At 30.7% G+C, this 22073-nt stretch overlaps 3 protein-coding genes across 5 annotated transcripts; 1 reads left to right on the forward strand and 2 right to left on the reverse strand.

The window, feature by feature from the left end:
* Positions 1-7213: 7213 nt before the first annotated feature.
* LOC107648042 (uncharacterized) lies at positions 7214-8720 on the reverse strand. Of its 2 annotated transcripts, XR_015886173.1 has the most exons (4): positions 8574-8696; positions 8418-8458; positions 8084-8158; positions 7905-7968 (listed from the first exon to the last, which is right to left on the reverse strand). XR_015886173.1 is itself a non-coding variant. In XM_021103921.2 (3 exons), exons 1-3 carry the CDS (start codon positions 8629-8631, stop codon positions 7778-7780), a joined length of 324 nt encoding a protein of 107 aa, XP_020959580.2. In that variant the 5' UTR covers positions 8632-8720; the 3' UTR covers positions 7214-7777. The 2 variants fall into 2 exon arrangements, 1 of the variants encoding a protein (XP_020959580.2); XM_021103921.2 differs by lacking the exon at positions 8418-8458 and having other exon boundaries at positions 7214-7968; positions 8574-8720.
* A 6587-nt stretch (positions 8721-15307) lies between these two features.
* LOC107646048 (ADP-ribosylation factor) lies at positions 15308-17708 on the reverse strand. Of its 2 annotated transcripts, XM_016350239.3 has the most exons (7): positions 17530-17708; positions 17128-17275; positions 16894-16964; positions 16126-16245; positions 15882-16000; positions 15705-15786; positions 15308-15589 (listed from the first exon to the last, which is right to left on the reverse strand). In XM_016350239.3, exons 2-7 carry the CDS (start codon positions 17273-17275, stop codon positions 15584-15586), a joined length of 546 nt encoding a protein of 181 aa, XP_016205725.1. In that variant the 5' UTR covers positions 17530-17708; the 3' UTR covers positions 15308-15583. The 2 variants fall into 2 exon arrangements, with proteins under 2 accessions (XP_016205725.1, XP_016205724.1); XM_016350238.3 differs by lacking the exon at positions 15308-15589 and having other exon boundaries at positions 15693-15786; positions 17530-17688.
* A 2027-nt stretch (positions 17709-19735) lies between these two features.
* LOC148554597 (uncharacterized) lies at positions 19736-21709 on the forward strand. Its single transcript, XM_088490395.1, has 6 exons — positions 19736-20062; positions 20259-20282; positions 20343-20588; positions 20648-20796; positions 20963-21218; positions 21620-21709. The coding sequence occupies exons 1-6, from the start codon at positions 19736-19738 to the stop codon at positions 21707-21709; spliced, it is 1092 nt and encodes a 363-aa protein (XP_088346521.1).
* Positions 21710-22073: the final 364 nt, after the last annotated feature.

A 22073-nucleotide genomic window follows, 5' to 3' on the forward strand; every position in this document is an offset into this window, starting at 1 on the left:
ACCCAATTCCCTTTCTCCTAACCTTTTCTGCTCCCACTTTTTTAACATTGTAACTGCTTCGTTTTTTGCATTTCTTCATTGATTGCTGCTGTTCACCATTGTGCCTCTGCTACTCGCATTTGTTTTGCTCTGCTGTTAGCGTTCGCATGTTGCTGCTGTTCCTGTTCGCGTTCCAATTCAGTTCGTGTTGCTGCTGCTGGCTGCGCTCCATTGCTGCAGCTGTTTGCGTTCACAGTGGCAGCTGTGCTTCTATGCAAAGGTAACAATTTGATAGCATATACATATGAAAATTATTAAGGTTCATACACTGATTTTTGAATTGCATGTATGGTAGAAAATAAAAAGGAATTTGTTGTGATAGTTAACAGAGTTTTGTTTATTTATGTTAATGTGTTCTCCATTTGAATGAATTGTTGTTTTGAGTCTCTCTTTAATGTTAGACTCCTGATATTGTACTGATTCAATACTTTTTAAATTTCAAATTTATTGAGTACTATATACATATTCTTATTAGTTTTATAGACAATTGTTTAAAACATGTACTGAATTGAGGTTAGTCTTAATGACAACGCAGCATAAAGAGGTTCATTAAATAGAACTAAAAATGATAAGTTGATACCATACATGGCTAATGTAAAGTGATAAATAACTTAGTAATAGTGATAAAAAATTTATAAAATGATAAGACATAAAAACTTAAATGAGTTATATATTAATATTCAGGAGATTATTTTAAACTCTCAATTATTATTGAATGTCTAATTGTTTATCTTTTGAAACCTTAGGAAGAGTTGAAATTCTTATACTATGATTAGTAATGAATATTGATACTGTAATAATTAAGGATAGCTTTAAAAGATGAAAGTAGAAAAGTAGTGATGCATTGATAATTGAATATACACTATGCTAATTTGTATAGGTCTAATGCTGACCATGTATCTTTCTATGTTGCTATGGTTGAATAATCCTAAAGTTTATTTATTTTGAGGCATATCATAAAAATTTCAATTGTACGAAAATCTAGCCCAAAATATTTTTAATAAAAATTTTAAAACTTTCACCCAACTCCTAAGGAATAAAATGAAAATATGAACTAGTACTACTCATATAATATTACTAGACGACAAAGTTATATATATATATGTATATATATATATATGCTTGGTTCTAGATTTTGTAAAATCACATTATTTATCATTAAATCATCATTATCTTTTTTCTTTTTTTTTTCTTTTTTTTTTTTGGGTCAAAATTGTTATTTATGTATCATCTCTCTAGTAATAACAAAAAGTCGGTAAAAAAATAATATGAATGATGGTGTGGTCTCTTTTTGCAAATTGCTCTCTTTCTCTCTCTTTTGGATGTTCAATTAATTAACTTGTTTGTTAGTTACTTTATAATTTAAATAATATAATAATTATATCTAATAATTAAAGTGACCAAATTGCATTCTTAATTAATTGATATCTCAATCCAATTTGGCCATTGGTAAGTGTGACCAAACTAATACAAGATTGTATTCCACTGCTTAATCTTTTATTTTTTTTCGGTCCACACTATATATATATATATTGGAACACCATTTTTATCTGAAACATAATATATACCGGTTTTCTAAGTTTGTTATTTTCAAAATTCAAGTCTAAAATATTTATTAACTTAGGGTCTTTGACAAATTATACATGCATCCTGATGAATATATACGTGGTGTTTCATATATAAGTTTTTTTAGATCAGTAGTAAACAACTCGACCCTTTCAGGGAATACAGAGTACTAATGTCAAGTGATTAAATTTAATCCCTTTCGGCATTACCATCAAAGACCAAAATCAACCACAAAAAACAGATTAGACAATAAACATAAACTAATAAACAAGTAAACAATACATACAGAATCAAAACATTCTTCAAAAGTAATCCGGGAATATTATTGCCCACTTTATCCATCTATGGTCCTCAATTATTGCCCTTGATTCCCACTCTTTTCTTGACTTGTATTCATTTCTCCTTTGAACTCCACATTTGTGTTCTGGAATATATGTTTTATGTTGCTTGTCTTGTTTCTTAAAAATCTCAACTCCCAATTTGTATCTATATCTCCATGTAGCCACTTTACAATGTATTTATTATCAACTATCATTTTTACATCTTCTTCTTTTACTCTCACCTCTTCGAGAACAAATTACAAGGACATTTGCAGTCCAACCAGTAATGCATCTCCTATTGACTCATGACTCACCAAATCGTCCATATAACAGTGTATTTCTTCATTTGGTTCCTGTAAATATCCACCAACACAAAATATATTTCTATCTATTTATACCACGTACAGTTCCACCATATCCATTTCCTGTCTTCTTCAAATTGCACTTCTCTCCTATATACACGGCTTATCACTTTTTTCACCTCATACCATTGGTTTACTATTATTTTTACTTTTTTCCACTCACTTTTCCATGAAACAACTTTATTCTCAAAGATTTTACTATTCCTACAATTTCAAACAGTCCACAAAGTAGCAAAGAATAACATAATCTATTTTTTTGACATATTACACACATCACAATTGATCCAACCCTCAAACCAAGTTCTAGCATCATTTACTTCTACCCAACACACACAACCCGCATTCAAGGCCATAAACCACAATTTTGAACAAAAAGAGCAATGAAGAAAAATGTGGTTTACCGACTCCTGGGCATTCTCACACAAAACAAAGTCCCTTCACCTTGGCTTATGATTCCCTCCTTATTAGTTTGTCCTTTGTACTCAACCCATCTGTTATCACAAACCACACGAGCATCTCAATTCTAGGTGGTACCAACCCTCTCCAAAGATCATCAAAGACATGCTTCATAGTTGGCTCCCCATATATTTTTCCTTCCGCTACATTGATGAATGATTTTACATTGTATCTTCCATCCGAGCTAAATCTCCATGAGGCATTATCCCTGTTACCTGCACATAAGAACACACTATCTAAAATGTTATTTAATTCTTCTATTTGTACTCTCTCCCTCTCAAAGAAATTCCTTCGCCATTGGAGACTCCACACTCATGATGAACCGATCCACACCCCACACTCATATATAGTACTATTCTTCTGATTTGAAACCGCAAATAGCCTTGGAAATTTATCTTGTAGTGATACATTCCCAACCCATACATCTTTCCACAACCTTGTTTCTTTACCATTTTCAGCACATTTTCTCAATCCCTCCTTGCAAATTTCTCTGTACAACTCATTCTTCTTTGCAAGGTTCACAATCTCCTTCCATGGACTATTGGACCCTTTATCATTGTGCTCTTCAACCGGCATTTTCATCTGAGTACCTCCACCACCACTTAAATAACATGGCTGCATTTTTCATTTCTATATCCCAACTCCAAGTCCTCCATGCTCTCTAGGCTTTTGAATAGTGCTCCATTTGATTGTTGGCATAAATTTCTTTTCTTTTTTGTTTCCCAGAAGAATCTCTTTTGCATTTGTATGATTTTCTTTGCAACTTCTTTTAGCATCTTAAAGAGGCCAAGAAAATACATAGGCAAGCTATTTATCACCGATTTTATAATTACCAATCTCTTCGCCTTTGTTAACAAACTCGACTTCCAGCTACTTAGCTTTTTTTCTATCTTTTCCAAGATCGGTTTTCACGTTGCAACTCTTCTTGGGCTTGCTCCCAATGGAATTAAAATTGCTCTCTTGTCAATATCAACTATGATGAATATATACATATGGTGGTGTTTCATATATAAATTAATTAAAATTGTTCTCTTGTCAAAATCAATTATGATGCTTTAAAACAAAGAACATACATAAGATCAGTTTCTTGTTTGTGTTCACTAACAATTTGTTAACAAAGCATTGTCTGATTACTGTTTTTATTGTCTTTTTCCTTTTCCTTTTTGTTATAGAATAGTCAAATTCTCGATAAGTATTAAGACCAGATTTATGTATAGATGCTTGTTTATATATATATATTATCAACCAATTATATTAAAAACTTTCCATTGTAAAATGTTTAAAATTTAAATTTTAAAAGTAATTATGTACTTAAATATAATTAATTTTATATGTAAATACTTTATTTTTAAATTTTTAATTTATTTTAAAATTTTTTAAATAAAAGTACAGATAGAACTATTAAAACTAGAAAGCTAAAAATTAAAGAAATGGATAACTTATCTAAAAATGATCAAATTGTTGTAAATTTTGAAGATCAACAAGTTATTGGAGAAACCTAAGGTTCGCTTATTGGATATTTAAAAACATTGGCATTTGATTGTAAGTTATTTCCAATCATTTTTTCAAAATGGTCAGGACCTTTAGGTATACTTCGATCTAGATTTGAAGAGTGTTTTAGTAACTTGCTGAAGGTATGTATTTGAAATATTTATTTTTATCAAATTCCTATTAATATTATCTATTGTTAATAATATCTTGTTATTTATATATGATTCTTTTTTATAGCCAAAATTTTATTTCAAAATTTCTATGGGCATTGCAAAGCGATATTGCAAATTGAGCCTTACAAAAAAAGTGGTCACAACATAGAATTAAATTATGAGTTCTATGATACATGCATGAGTAAACAAGCAATCATTGATAATATTCCAGTTGGCATAGACGGAGATCAATGGGCATCCTTTGTTCAGTATCGGTTTCTACCTTCTACAATGGTAACATGCTAAATTTTTAAGGATATAATATTAATACGTAATCACTTTTTTAATCTTCATTTTTCTTTTTTAACAGGAGATGTGTAAGAGAAACAAGGAAGTTCGCAAGAAGCAAACAATTTTTCATATTGGTGGCTCGAAACCCATCTCAAGGAAAAAGACATGAAATAGTATGAATCATCACTCATTTTTTATTTTTACTAAATTATCATATGCTCTTTAACATTTTTTTGTATTCTTTTGCATAGTTTTTAGAAACTAGACGAAAAATTAGCTGTAAAGAAATGTACATAAAAACTCATAAGAAAGATGAGTTGTTTGTGACTGACTACGAGCAAGAGATATAGCAGTAAGTTGTACTGTTTGGTCTATTTTAGTAAAAAGTGTAACTTCAAAAACTGCCAAACTTTAATGTTATTTTGTTAAATTTTTGTTGCTAAAATATCAACTGTAGAAACAAATTGAAGTACTTATGACTTAAAATGAGAAAGATAAATCTGGACCATCCACAAATAATGCTATTGACAAAGTGTTTGGGGAGGAGCATTCTGGTAGAGTGCGATGCATGGGAACGAGAGCAACACCTACTATAAAATTTAATAATGGGAACTCAATTCATTCAATTTCATCGATACATTAACTTTTATAAAAATATAAATTTATTCTTAAAGAATGATACTATATTTTAAAAAAAATTAAAGATGTACAAAATAAAAAGAATAACAAAATAAATAATTCTAGTCACCATTATATATTTATGCCACTTGAATATATTTGATAATATAATTATATCTGACACTTCAAAATATCACCTAATTAATCGCTAAATAATGATGTTGATTTTGTTTAGGATGAAATAATGTCTCGTTCTATAATCTTCCAACACATTTACACCAAGTTCGTTTAAAATCTTGGATCAGATACTTTGATGTTTTCATGTTATACACTTATATATATTTTTTTTAATAATATTTTTAGTTTAATAAAATAAAAAATAATTTATTACAAATTTAAATTTTATTCAAATGTATATTTAATATTAGTCAATAAATTATTATATATATATATACAAAATAAAATTTAAAATCGTAATAAACTGATCACTAGAAACATCCAAAATTGGTTTTATGTTATGTACTATGTGAGATAGAAAAATACAGTATGTATATACGTAATAGACAACAATATAATGCAATTGATATCTATATGCCTAATCGTATCAATTATCTGTCCATGGCCTATTATTTTGCAATAATAAAATGCTTAAGGGGACAGAAACTATTTTATTCTTCTAGAAATTAAAAAAGGAAGTTTTTAGCCATATAAAACTTCACGATAATCAGCAATATTTTACAATATTCTAACTTACGTATTTGTATCATATATAGCGTATCAGATAAACGGACAAAGGCACAGAATAATAGCCGTAGTAAGATCACAAGTTACGTAACAAAATTTGCAGTGGTCCAATATTGCACATGCTCTAAAATAATAAAAAAATTAACAGACAAATTAAAAGTGGGTTTAATTTGTTATCAGTTGATAACACAATAACACTACTACAAAAATAGAATTTAACTACTAAATTTTACTTGTCTTTTATTTATCACAAAATATAATTACAGTAACTAAAATTTGACCTTTTGATACAAACAATATTTTCCGTGGCTTTTGAATTTAAAGCTTATATTATTCTAATTCTATTTTTTTTGAGTACTCTCCTTCTATTTTACATTGGCGTGCTATTACAGTCATGAATAATTTTTTTTAAAATAAATTTATTAATCTATAATATATTTTTTTAAATATTTTGATATTAACACAAATTTATAAAATTAAATTTAAAAATATAAAAAAATGAATTTAGATAAAATAAAAAATTATAAAGATAATATTTTAATATTTGAATTAATTATAAAAATAAAATTTATTTAGTTAAAATAATATAATTTAGATAAATAATAAAATATTAGATAAATTTGAAGTAGAAAAAAGTTTTCAGTGAATCTTTTACTAAAAATAAATTATTTTATTATTTGTTAAATTTAAAAAAAAATTAGAATAAGTTAAAAAAATTCGTCTTTATTTACATAGTACTCACTATATATTTTTGTGAGTATTTATTATATGCATAATTATCTTTTTAAAAATTATTTTGTGAAATTATAAATTAAATTTTTTATTTATATAATTATTTAATTGATATATATTATTAATTAGTTATTTTACCATTATTTTTAGTTATAAAAAATTAATACTAATTAATTTATGAGTAATTATTCACTTATGTAAAAGTTCGTAATTTTATCAAAAAATAAAAAAAAAATTGATTTGTAAAATTTCTTATAACAATTTTATGTGATAATTAATTTGTCTAACAAAATAAATTTAGTAACTTAGTAATTAAAATTTATTAAACATTAAATTTTTCAGGTAAAAATATTTATAAAATTAACTTAATGTATAACTTTTATTATATTATTTCGTACATAATAGATAAATAATTAAATGGAATAAATACTTAAATTGGTCTCTCTAAAAGATTATCTGATCTCTAAATTGGTCTCCAAAAATAAAATTAATTAGAATTGTCTCTAAAATATTTTAAAATGGTTAGAATGACTAATGACAAGATATATTTAAAAATTTTTGTCTAATTAGTCCTAAAAAGAATAAATCATAATCCTTTTTTCTCGTTAAATGCCATTGTTGTTGCAGCAACAAATTGATTCTCTAGATGTCAAAATTGTTGTTGAACTACATCATGGGGAGCGTCTAGTTGGCCAGAGTCTAGACAAGGATACAATATGGTCGAAAACTATGCATAATATAATATATAGTCCTACTAATAACTTATAATCCTCCTGCTACCTTCGTTTTAAAAGTCAGAGATTTTGACTAAACTTCAAAGTTACTTGGTACATGTATAATGTATTTAAAGAAAATTGATGCCTTATCCGTTAAAATAAATTATTTTATCAAAAGAAAGATTCTTGAGGATGAAAGTTGAAATTGAAATTATTTGAAAAATGTAAAGTAGCCTTATAAAGAATGATACAAAGAATGTACTCATAATGAATAAATGCAATTCATATTACTACAACATACCTTCTGAAGCTCTCATTCCATTTATGGAGAAGCGAAAATGAGGTGAAGTAGATAGAAAATTTTGAGCAAACTGCAATGCTGCTAAACATCTCTTTTGAATTTCTACTAGTTCTAGAGCCTGCTCCTGCTCTTCCATCAGTTGTCTCTTAAGAGATCTAGCATTCCCACAACTTCTTGGAACTACAAAAAAAATGAAAATGGTTATTTTAGTGACTAATGAAAGAATGATCACAGAACAAATCATATTAACAGGATTAAGTAATATAGATTTCAAACAAGATAATATAATACTCACTTGAGTTCATTTCAGAATCCATGTCTATGTGGTGAGACGAGTAATACAGAGTACTGAATTCTACCAGCATACTTCCTGCAACCAAATTAAAGTTGATATGATAAGTTTCTTGAAAAAGTTCCTGCAACATAACTAGCATGATTAAAGGATAAAATTAAATTACTAAATTTCATTCATACACAAAAGAAGAAAGTAAATTAATTAATATATATTATTATCATATGTAAATTTCTCTAAATTAACCTTAAGATAATAAGATATTGATACAATTATACCAAGAAACAATCAAATTATAACAAGAACCCTTTCTAATGTCAAGTGTAATTGTACTCACATTTCAAGCTTAAATCCAGAGTTTAAGCATTCAATTCCAAGCTGAAAATGTAAATTAACCAAAGGAACATTAGACAAGGAAGTATTTTTCAATAACCTTTGACTTCTCCCGGTAAGGTTTAATAAGTACCGAGGCCACGAACATAATGGAGATTACCTTTGTCTAAAATGGTTTTAACAGTTTGCGGATCAATAAACATCACAAAGCTAAACATCCTTTTCTGTTGGAGGTGAGAACCAAAGACGAAGGATTGGATTAGAGAGGATTGGATTAGAGAGATGTTCTGTTTTGAGAAGAAGGATAGAATAGACTGTAATGAAAAAGGGTTGAAAAGAGTAACAAAAGAAAACGACACCTTTGTTGTTCACATGTGACACTAACGGTCAGGGTAAGTCAGAAGGATTAACCTGATTATTTTTAAATTTTTGTTGGAGAAATTCTTATTAATTTTATCTTTTGGAGACCAATTTAGAGATTGAGTAATTTTTCAGCAACTAATTTAAGTATTTACTCAAATTAAATAATATTGTATTGCTTAAATTATCAACTACATAAACATAAAGTGAAGAATTGTGAGGAGCATGTGAGGACTGAGGAGCATATATTTATTAAAGTGTTTTTTGGTTATTTTATTGTTATTATAATAAAATTAAAGATAAAAATAATATAGACTTAAAATTTAAATTTAAATTTATATTTTTTATTGTATTCGACCGTTGAAAAAAATAATTTAAAGTATATTTAGTAGATAATAAACAGTAGAATAAGAAAAATATTTTTAAGATTAAAAAAAGTTAAAGACGACCTAAACAAGCTGAATTTTTAAGATTTAAAATTTTAAAGTGCGCTTAACTTTTTAGGTAACTTTTGGCAAAAAGTTAAAATAACCACGGAGAAAGTCCAACATAACTATCCATCACTTTTATTCATGTTGTCTTTTAACTCCTAAAGTACTTTCTTCAACCACATTATATGAGCCCCTATCATATAATAGGACATCCTCCAAATTCAAAATACCGACTTTTTTTTTCATTTTGGTGTTATTTGTGTTTTTTTTAGCAGATTTTCTCGTGAAGTAAAAAACGTAATAATTTATGAGAGGTCTTTTTAACAGAATTACAACAACCACATAATATCAACAACAATAAAGAATTTGGATAAAATTTGGATGAAATAAGTCTAAATCAACTGCACCACCTACTAGAAAAAATTATAATGACTCTTTAATTGTCAATGTCAAAGGTAGATGCAATTTCAATTTTTTTTACGTGATTTTTTTAGTTCTAATAATTGATTTATTTTTTTATTCAATTTTGCATTCGGTTGTAAATACTTCTACAAAAAAAATCACAACTTATAAAATGACGACAATTTAAGCTTGGCATTTAAAAAAGATAAAAAAAATCATGATAGAACTTATGGACATGGACCAGGTCGAAATAATGGCGCGCACTTATTGGTACGATTTTTAGGTGTAATGGCCGATAAAGCATGTACGTGGTTTTAGTAGTGCTGTATATCAGTAGGTTTTGACAAGTTTAAACGTATTTTTGAATTTGTAATTGGTGGAGTCTTCAACAACGTCTCAGTAATATGTGATAAATTTAGAGGAGTTGGTTGAAACTTCAAAAAAACAAAAGCTATAAATATAAAGAAATCAAGATCCCGTTAGCAGTTTTATACAAATTTTTGTCAACAAAATATAATGATAAAGTACCTAATCTATTCGGTGATATACTAGATATTTAATTAGTGTATTTAAAAAATAATAGTTAAAATTTTAAATATATTTACTTAGAAGACGTTAGAATTTTTTTTTATTTATGTTAGACTTTTTCTTATTTCTTATTATATACAAGTTTAGATTATTATTATTATTATTATTATTATTATTATTATACTGAATTATTTTAGTATTTTTTTATAAAAGAATATTAAATATTATATATTTAAAAAATTTGATTTTTATTATTAATGTTATATATATAAATATAATTTTAATTTAATAAAACTATTCTATTAGAATAAATTAGCACAAATTAATTACAGATTGTATGTGAAAAATAATGCAAGTTAGCTACAAAAATAAATTGATTAAATTATTCGATGTTAACCATAAAAAAAATTGTAGCTAAAAAATTTGATTTACACAAATTAACTACAAATAAAATGTGATAGAATTATATTTGTTGATTTGATTATTCTTATTTAACTACAGTATTATACGTAAATAATGATATATAAATGGTGTCTCTTCAAAAGTCTCTATAATATTTAAAACTAAGACTAATAACTCTAAATTCATATCAAATTGAAAATATAACTCTTCGAATAGCCACACATTTTTTTTTGTGGCTAATAAGACCATTATTACTATTGTTCTTATCAAACTGCGGCTGTGGATCATACTCAATTTGCATCAATCCATGTCTTGATGCTGATGATAACGATGATGATATGAGTATGGTAGGTTGTTGTGGGAGTCCACGCGTCGAATTCTGGCGTCATGATTGTACACGTAAGCATAGCTGGGAATGGGACGAGTAGCAACACCACAGTGAACGTGGATGAGTTCTGGGTAAGCATAGCTCCAATCAGCAACATAACTTGTTTGGATTTATTTCACCGGAAATGCTCACAGACTCACAGTCCCACGTGCTGCATCAATGCTATACGATACTTCTACGAATCAATTAGACACTGGAAGAAAAATTGGTGCGTAATGTGATGACCATACACTCCATCTCAAGAATCAAAGATTATCCAATGTCATATATTGTGATAAGATATAGTAAGAAATTTATACCATGCGTGCCAAGGGGCAATTATCCTCCATCCTTGAGGCAAATGAAAAGTGTCTCCACTCAATTTGACTCTTGGTTAGTTGGTTTGGATTTTATAATGATTGTTTAGGTGGTGATATATATTATTTTAGGCAACTACTTTAATGAAAATATTAAAAATATTTTTTTATGGTGATTTTTATTTAAAAAATATAATTTATTTATTTAAATATATTTTAAATAAAAGTAATATTTTTTATAACATATAAAAATTAAATTTTATAATTTATTATTTAATGATCAAAATAAAATATTTTCATATAATATAATGACAATAATAAAATCTTTATTGAAGTAACCACTTTATTTTAAAGTCTAAATATTTGTACGTATCATCTTATTAGGGTTCTAAAAGAGAATAATGTTTTGACTCGGCCTAGAGTTAAAGTTCCGTGACAAAAGAAAAAAAAGAAAGAAAGAATAAAAGCCTAGAATTAAATCGATATTTTAATCAATTTGGATTGGTTGAGTGATCAATTTATTTGTCAGCTTAAATAAATGTCGGGCGTTTGAATCTCACCTTGTATTCTTGTGTATTAATGCGATAAGTCTATATGGCTTGTTAAACTGTTAATTTATCTGTTAAGAACCAATTAGGATTGATATATTTTTTTGTTGAGAGTTTTGTTGTCTTTTGAAAATAATTATCAAGATTTTTTTATTTTTTTTAAATACATTAGTTAAATTTATTATATTTAAAATTGAGAAATAGTAGTAATTTTAAATTGTTTTTACTTATAAAAATTAAATAAAAAATTTATTAGTGATTAACATATTATATAAGTATGCTCCGAAAAAAATATCAGGAAGAATCAGTGTCACAAAATTAAATATCAAGAATAAAAAAAAGTATATTTTTTTATTGAAAACCTCATGGTTCTTCAAAAAAATTATCAACAATTGGGTATTCACGGTTTTTTTATTTAACTAAATAAATAAAAATAATTAATTCTTAAAATACGTAAAATAAGTAGACAATGAAAATACGCATGGCCACCTCACCTGCAGCGCATGCGAAATGAAAAACCACATCAATTTAAGAATGGCGCCAACAAAATGGGACTGACATAGAAGAAGAGTAGATAGCGCAAGGAAAACAAAACCTGACTTCTCAATGCAGGACTGGCGCCACGAAATGGCCACATCTTTTTTTATCAGAGTGAGAGATTAGGGATTTTGTAACATCATAGATAGATAGCATTTTCAGTATCAGAGTGTGGTTCAAGAACCTTAAGCCTAAATAGCCACATCTAGTTCAGCACTCGCATATTGGAACACATCAGCCGTGACAAACATGAATTGGGCCATCATAGTAACGGCGCCCACAAATTATGTTGCAAAACATATTCCAAAGCGATATGAGACAATCCTAAGCCTCGTTATTGTTCCATGTCATATAATACAAAACAAAAAAGACCTCGTGGTTCTGGTGGTCGTGGCGGAGTACCTGCACCAACGTTTTGGCGGCAGCTCCATCGTGGAGGTCATGTCTTTGGAAGCTCATGAGCTCGCCGTATATCGTGATACTGATACCTGAACTGCTCAAGCTGATTCGTTATTATATTGAGGCTTAACTTTGACATTAGATTGAATTGAAATTAATTGAATCCTAGTTGAATTGAAACTTGTGATGGCAGTGATTAGTGTCCAAAATCCTAGGACTTTTCATTGTTGAGATCATTGATAAAGTGTGTGTTTGAATTAGAAGTAAATTTGTGCCAACATAATTTATATTTGACAATTTTATACTAAATTTGATTTTGATAAAATAAATATTGTTTTGATAATATTAATTAAAATAATTTTTAGATAGATAATTATAAAAAAAACATGATATTAAATTATAATGTTATCTTTTTAAGTATATTTAATCTTTGTTTTAGTATATTTTTTGTATAGTATTTTTCTAATATTTTATTTTAGTATGCTATAATTTTTTATTATTATAATAAAAATTAATATTTATTTATTAAATTAAAAACAATATATAAAAATGGATAATTTTTTAAGTATTCTTTTTATAATAAAAATTAATATTTATTTATTAAATTAAAAATAACATGTAAAATAACATATTGTAGTACTCCTTTTAAGTATTCTCAATAATCTTATTTTTATTACTATTTTGGATTCCAACTTTTATTAGTAATGCTTTTATTATTATGTATGGTTAACTTTTTATTTAGTTTATCATTTGTAATAGGAACAATAATACATATTATAAAAAATTAAAATAATATTGAACGCACCTTTAAGATGGAGAATCATATTTGCATTTTGAGTAGAAGAAGTTATCAAACACAAAAAATAACATTAAAAAAATTTAAACACATTTTTATCCTCTTCAACGAGTTTGTCAAACACATCCAAACTTAACTGAAGAATTGAATTGATATACAAGTGAGTTTGTCAAATTCGCTATATATGCAAAAATATAATGACCAATAACAAATTCTTAAATATAATTAGATTAACTAATTTTTTTTAGGTAAAAAAATATGGAATATGGTTTGCAACATAATTAGTTGGCTCTGCCACAGCTAATGTACTCCAATTCACTGGTGCTGAACTAGAATTGGCCATTTTGCCATCTCCAATCCTGCATATCAACCTTTATTTTCCATGCGCGGCCTATTCTTTTTTCATGTCAGTCTCCATTTTGCTGCTGGCATCATTCTTGAATTGATATGTTTTTCTATTTTATATGCATTTTAAGTGAGGTGATTATGCGTATTTTTATCCTAATATCATTTCCTACGTATTTTAAGAATTAATGATTTTTATTTTTTTATTTAAATAACAACGCCGGATATTCACCCTAAGAAAAAATAATAAAAAAACACTAGAATACAAAAAGTTGGCTCCTCTAGGGATAAAAGTTGTTAGAAAATAATTATTTTTAGTGTATTTAAAAAAAATTAGTCATAAAAGTAAAAAAATAAAAAATATTTTTTTAAGAGTTACAATATATTTTTAAAAAAATTAATTAAATATTTTTTAATATAATAAATAAACAAAAAGTATTTTTATATTATTATACTAAAATATAATAAAATATATTTTATATGAGATATTTAAGTATAAAGTTTTTTTTTTTAAATTGAACATTTTTTTAAAAAACAAACCTAAACAAGTCCTAACAATATCATGCACTTTTAATTTGTGTACGATTATGAATTTGGTGATACTCAAAATATAGTATAATATTATTATTATTACTTAAAATTCATTCTTAGCGTGTTATATCTTTAAAATAATTTTAAAATAAAAAAAATTCAACCCAGCGAATTGTATTTTTAAAATAGAGTTTAATTTTGATGTACGTGTAAAACATTCTACACTGTTGTACAATCACAACTCTTCTCTTGAATGACCATTGTGGTCGATATAAAAGATAATTATTTTTGTTAATATGATTAGATAGACATGTAAAACGATTTTACACAATACATTAAAATTAAAGTATTTTTAGAAATCACCAATAAGTTTCATTAAGTTTCATTTTTTGTGATTTCACCTTCCTACAAATCATATAAAATTGATTTTGCCCAGCTTCATGAGCATAGGTCAAAATAAATGGAGTTGCGTTTGTCCGTCATACTAAATGGCAAAAGAGTTTTTGTTATACTGCTTTGTTTTAAGCCAAGAACTTAGAAATGTACTCCGAAAGTAGTAATCGGCAGATAAAAATAATGGTTAGGCTTTTAATCATTAATTCATATGGTTAGACTAGACTATCAATTAAGTATTGATCCATACATATGGAGCATAGATAATAACAATACTTTTTGAACACATTTTCGGTACCTTCACCCACTCTCACAAACGTATTAACATATGACCCACAACTAAAATTAGATATCAGAACTAATCACCTATTTAGGCTATTTTTCATTTTTTCTATACACAAAAGACTGTTGGCATTTAGTCTACGTTGATGAAAAAGGTGCATTCCACAACAAAAAGCAACAACTATTATAGTCACTGCTGGGATTGCTCTCGAAAATATGCATGATCGAGAGAAGTATCATTGCTCTGGAAAATGCATTTTTCTTTTTGGTTAACACAGATCGTGTATAAGTGTAAAAGCTTTCAATAAGGATTGCCTAAACAAATCTGCGGGCAAAATTAATTCGGTTATACATGAAAAATAAAAAATATAGCAAATTATTCTGAAACTAGTAGTAGACATCTCTGTTCTTTCTCGAAGCAACAATACATGTAAGAGTAGATAATATTCTAAACAGGGTAACAATATCAATAATCAAGAGCCATAGTCGCTAACACTCAACAACACTCCATGGAACCATTAACTAATCATCTCTAAGCCTGCAATAACAAATAAAAGTAAAGTCAGTTAAGAGTTAAGACTACAAATTGATTTGTAGGGCTAAATATTAATTGACGAGACCCTGAGAATAATTATGCTGTTTTAACTGCTAACCTTGTTTGCAATGTTGTTTGAGAGCCAATCAAGCCCTTCATAAAGTCCTTCACCAGATGTAGCGCAGGTGCTCTGGATATACCTGCATGCCAAGAACATGTCAATGACAATCAGTAGAAGGTTGGAGTCAGGAGTATGGAAATGAAAGAAAGGATCCAAATCGATATTTAGGGTTACCAGTGACGTTGACGGAGTGAATGAAGACCAAGCTTATCAGTTATTTCAGCAGCATTCATAGCATTTGGAAGATCTTGTTTGTTTGCAAAAACTAGAAGCACAGCATCTCTTAACTCATCCTGATAAAATATAACATATACAATGAGAATCATGAAACTAAGCGAGAAAATTAAGTTCCCGTAAAAGGAAAAGAAAGAATGCATATTTGGCATATAATCACAGTCACTTCTTCAGAATCTAATACCTCATTCAACATCCTATGGAGCTCATCCCTAGCCTCGACAACACGATCACGATCATTGCTATCTACCACAAAAATAAGTCCTTGTGTATTTTGGAAGTAATGTCTCCACAAAGGACGGATCTAGAAAGAAAATATTGAGAATATTAACCTCAAAAAAATTCAGGTATAAACATAGTAGGCAGATGCCAATGAAAATGCTATTTAAGACGGAGATAGAATGTGACTCAACCAATACAAAAATTGGTGAAAAATAAAATACACATTGATACCAAGCTGAGTCTAAGTCATTACTGAATCCAAGCAACAAACATAAGTTATCAACAACAGATGCCACAGCAATTTAGTTTAAGATCAGATTTGACGTGGTTTTAGAGTAAAGCCAAAAGATTTTCATAATTTTAATTAGCCATAGGATGCCACTAGTATATAAAACCGCTACGCACGTTTACTTCAAGTACAAAACCATATTATTAAAATTTAAAATGAGATGACACATTTTAATAAACTGATTACCAGTTATCAAACCTCAGTTCTTGAGTTTAGAAAATTGATAAATCTACAAACAGACACCAGTTCACTATTTATATGAACAAAACATTATGCATTCTCAATCACAAGTTTATATCATAATGGAGAGGAGACATACGAGTTACTATATCAAACGGATCATTCATCTCCCAACAATACTGGTCAAGGAATTAGGTCACTCTAATGTCATGTGATGAAATCAATGAAATCATTTTGTACTGCGATCTAAAGAAGAGATACCTTGTCCTGGCCACCAACATCCCAGACAGTGAAGCTAATGTTCTTATATTCGACGGTTTCCACATTAAACCCTACATGCCAAACGATAAGTCAATTTTAATTATTATAAATTTATTATGAGCATAAATTAGAGTTGATCTGTGGTTTGATAAGAAACAGAGGCATCAAATGCTGAAATTATTGAATTGATCTGAAATGGAAGGGAATTGAAAGGGAGAAGAATGGAGATCATACCAATGGTAGGAATGGTGGTAACGATCTCTCCGAGCTTGAGCTTGTAGAGAATGGTGGTCTTACCGGCAGCGTCGAGACCGACCATAAGTATACGCATCTCCTTCTTGGCGAACAGCCTGCTGAATAGCTTCGTGAATGACAGACCCATCTGGAATATTGTGAACGTTCACCAAACAACGCAAACTCAATTAGTTCGATTCCAAATAGCGGATCAGAATGCAATGATGGAAAAAATGAATATCCAAGGGGGAAGACGACGGGATCTGAACACAAGCTAGACAGATCCAATCTAAGGACTGAATTTAAATCGTGAATTGCAATACAGAATGAGGAAACGGAAGAAAGGAGGAGAGATTCGGGAGTTAGGGTTTGTTGAGAAAAAAAAGAATTAGATGGGGTTACCTTGGAGAGCCGAGAAAGAGAGCAATTCGTCTGAGCTGAGCTGAGATCTGTTCTTGTGTTTGGATTTTGGTGCCTTTGCAAAAATGCAGGATGGAGAAACAGGACCCTACCCCTTGCTATTTCCTTGATTAATATGGCCCTGCGGAACTCGTTTTGTTTATTTATATCTACATCTAAAATGTCGCATTTGGATTACGGACCAATTAATATTTATTTACAGAGTAAAGCACCGATTAAGTCCCTGAAGATTCTGCGTTTGGACAATTTAATCCCTGAAAAAAAATAACAAATAGATCCCTCAGAAAACAAAATGTGGACAAGTTACATCCTTCCGTCAATTCATCTGTCAAAACGGAACAGAATTGCCTTGCTGTTCTCTTACCTGAACTGACGTGTCCGTTACAACTACATATGCAATGAGACGACGTCGATTTTTTGGTTTCCTTCGTTTATATTCATTTCACTTTGCCCTTAACCTTCAGTTACCCACTGTGATTATCTATTAACCCTAAGGAGAAGTTGGAGTGAAAGAGTGTTGGTTGTGCAGTAACAAAAGTGACGATCCTTCTTCAACATACCAGCAAGGAAGAAGACGCCGTCAAGAGAACCGGTGTTAGCGGGAGCATCTTCGAGTAAGGTAAAAAATGGTTATGCTTTTGTTAGTTAGTGTAACTTTTTGTCAGTTACTTTCATGGTGATTCCAATTTTTTCAACTTGTTTAGTCTTCTGCAAAGAATGATGGTCCCATATTTTTCAACTTGTTTGCATGACACATTTTGCCACTTACTCAAATTTGTATGCATTTGTTGAAACTAATAATTAACAGAAAAAAACATACATGTTCTTGATTCTTGAGTTAACTGTTTGTACTGAACAGATGGAGGAATTCGCTATCCTTGTGTTCCACCATGGAGAAAAATTTTTGAGGAACAAACGGGGAGAGTTGAGTTATCGGGATGGATTAATTGAGAGGTTTCCAAAAATGGATATGAACCTTGTGAACTTCTTTGACTTGAAGGAATTGTTCAAGAGTTTGGGATACGATGATTACAAAGCGATGATGTGGTTTGATCCAAAGGCTGCTAATTTTGAAGCCGGTTTGCATCCTATTTTCGGAGATTCAGAGATCAATGCTTTAAGGCAGTACAAAATACAAAACAAGGACTGTGAGGAGTTCTATATATATTTTGAGCATAATATTCTTGGTGGTGAAGAAGCTATAGAGTATGATGAAGCTGGGATCCTCCTATTTCTAATGATGACAGTAGTGATGATCATGGTTACGAGAGCGCTGAAGATGAGCTGTACAAGCTTCCACCGGCTGGTGAAGAGGAGTCAGACACCGAAGAGGAGCCTGCAAGAGTGACTAAAAAGAAGAAGGATGCAGACAATAATCGTTTGCCAAATGCCAAGAAAGCGACTTCCCCAAAAGGAAAGAAAGTTACTAACGATGAGACTCGTATAACTAGCAATTCCCCTAAAGGTCGAAAGAAGAAGGAATATAAGAAGGTGAGGAGGAGTTCAAGACTGCAATAACAAGCCAGAAAATACGTGGAGAACTCCATAACGAGTCAGACCCCAGTTGAAATTGGAGATGATGGGGGACGAAGACCATCATGAACATCAGATGCATGCACAAGATGCTGAAGAGGTTGGGGATGACCCTTTTGTTGGATCCTTTTTGGGGGAAACACGTTCTCACAAGGAGTCAGATGATGAGAAAGTTTTTTACTATGAATCAGAAGACTTGCACACTCCTGTTGGAAGCGATGAAGAGAATGAGGCTAACAGGACTGGTTTTGATGACTTCTCGGAGGGTGCTGAATTTGGAGAAGTGAAGCTAGAAATTGGCATGAAGTTTGACACTTTGGAGCAGTTCAAGAGGACGCTAAAGGACTGGATAGTAGCTCAGGGTAGAGAATTACAGTGGCTAAAGAATGACAAGCTGAGGTCAAGAGTCAAGTGTGCTGAGAAAAATTGTCCATTCTTAATTTTTTGCTCATGGAATTCAAGTGAAGATTGTTTTCAAATCAAGACTTTTTTTCCCGAGCATACATGCAATCGGGACTTTGGAAGCAATCAGGCAAATGTGAGATGGCTTACTGAGAAGCCTGAGAAGCGATTACGAACACAATCGAAGCTCACACAAAAGGAGGTATTGGATCACATAAAGTAGGATTATAACATGCAAATTCACTAAAAAAACATGCAAAGGGCACTTAAAAAGGCAAGGGAGTTAGTAATTAGTAAGGAAAGTGAACAGTATAGCAAATTAAGAGATTATCTGGCTGAGATATTGAGAAGTAATGCTGGCAGCACAGCCTTGTTAGGAGTTGAGCCAATTCCACAATCTCCTCCACTTTTTGACAAGCTTTATATTTGTCTAGATGCATGTAAGCAAGGTTTCAAGGCAGGATGTCGCCCGTTGATTGGACTAGACGAGTGTTTTCTAAAGGGCTATTACGGGGGACAGTTATTATCTGTTGTGGCTCAGGATTCAAATAACCATTTCTATGTGATAGCTTATGTTGTGGTTGGATCAGAGACCAAGGAAACATGAAAATGATTTCTGATTCTATTGCTAGAAGATTTGGAAGATGTCCAAACACACGGATGGAGCTTCATATCTGACCAACAAAAGGTAAAAACTTAAATGTATTCTTCACTTGTTAGTGTGGTATTGAATGTGTATTTGGCTTATGGCACTGAATTGTATTCTTCCTTGTTAGGGTCTGCTTCTGGCACTTCGTGAGGTGATGCCCAATGCACATCATAGAAACTGTGTGATGCACATCTGAAAAAACTTTTTGAAGCAATACAAAAATAAGCAAACCAAGGGTGCTGTGTGGGAATGTGCTAGATGCACAACTGCAGTTGAATTCAAAGCAAGCATGGACAAGTTAAAGAAGATAAATAAGAAAGCATGGGCCTATTTGGCTAAGTTTGAGCCCGCTGTGTGGGTCAAGGCATACTTTAGCCACGACCTTAAGGTAGATAACTTGACCAATAACATGTGTGAAGTCTGGAACTCAAGGATTGTGGATTACAGGGTGAAACCGGTATTGACAATGTGTGAGGAACTCAGATGTTATATTATGAGAAAGATGACAAATCACAGGAGACTTTTGGGTGGGTACAAGGAAAAGATTGCACCAGTTCAACAAAAGAAGTTGGAGATGCTGAAAAGGGTAGTGATAAGTGGCAGCCACAATGGATTGGTGATGATGATGGAGTCAAATATGAGGTTCAGTATGATGGGAAGAATGTGTTAGTAAATCTGGACCATAACACTTGCACATGTAATGTGTGGCAACTCACAGGTAGTATCAAACACTTTGGATCCATAGAGCTTTCTGGACAGTAGTTATATAGATAGTTTGTTAAGGATATTTCTAATTTGGTTTGTAATTGTTGTTAACTTGTCTGTGTCAAGAATGCCGTGTGTGCATGCTATATTTGCTATAGCCTGGAGAAACGAGCGACCTGAGGACTATTGTCACCCATGGCTGCAAATGAGCTCATTCAATGCTACATACCAACATTGTGTTCAACCAGTTCTGAGTGAGCAATATTGGGAGAGGGCAGAAGGATCAAGACCTATTCCACCCAAGCTTAAGAGACCCATTGGCCGTCCAAAGCTACATGCAAGAAGAAAAGATCATGTTGAGCCACTACTGAATGCAAATAAGGTCAGGAGGAGATTCAGTGTGACTTGCACCAAGTGTGGTAAATCTGGCCATTACTCCAAAACATGCAAAGGAGCTCTAGTAACTAAGAAAGAAAAAAAAGAGCCAGGGCATCATAAAAAAATGGTACACAAGAAGATGCACCACAGGCTGACAGTGCTCCCCAGGCAGAGAACCAAGAAGCCATTGTTGCACCCGACCCACAGCCACAGGTAATCATAGTTAATTGTATACTCGCACTATTATTAAGGATTTAGTATTCTGGTATAGTTTGTATTAGGGATCTAAATGTCCTATCACTAACTTATGAGGGGTTTAGTTGTCCTAAACTGAAAAAATAGTTAATCGATTATTTAAAAGCTTAGTGTGATAGTGGCTCAATTGTATCATTCATGTCTATTTAGGCAAACCTGGTCCAAGAAGAAAATCATAATCCTGCTGTCACTACTCAAAATGTTGCACCAACTAGGTCTGTGACTAATGAGGAAATTTAACATGGACCTGTAACAATTGGCACTGACACTAATGTAATTGATGCAACTGTAAGTTCTTTGTGGATGATGTTATGTCTACTATACTTGTGTGTTTAATATCATCAGGATGTGGGTCATAATAAATTTTTCTGTCCACATCGCAGGGCCAATTGGAAGGTGATGTAAAGGAGAGAAAAAGGAGGACAAGAAGGTCCACATGGTTCAGGCCTCCAGGTCAAGCCCAAGCCCAATTCAGACCTCCAGGTCAAGCCCAAGCCCAGTTCAGGCCTCCTAGTCAAGCTCAACCCCCACTAAGGCCTCTTGCTCCAGTCCAGAACCAGCTCAGGTTTCCGGCCCAACCTCAAGGCCATAAGCCCCCCTTCAA

This window comes from Arachis ipaensis, chromosome B6, assembly GCF_059453495.1.
Source record: "Arachis ipaensis isolate K30076 ecotype BB chromosome B6, ASM5945349v1, whole genome shotgun sequence".
NCBI lineage: Eukaryota > Viridiplantae > Streptophyta > Magnoliopsida > Fabales > Fabaceae > Arachis > Arachis ipaensis.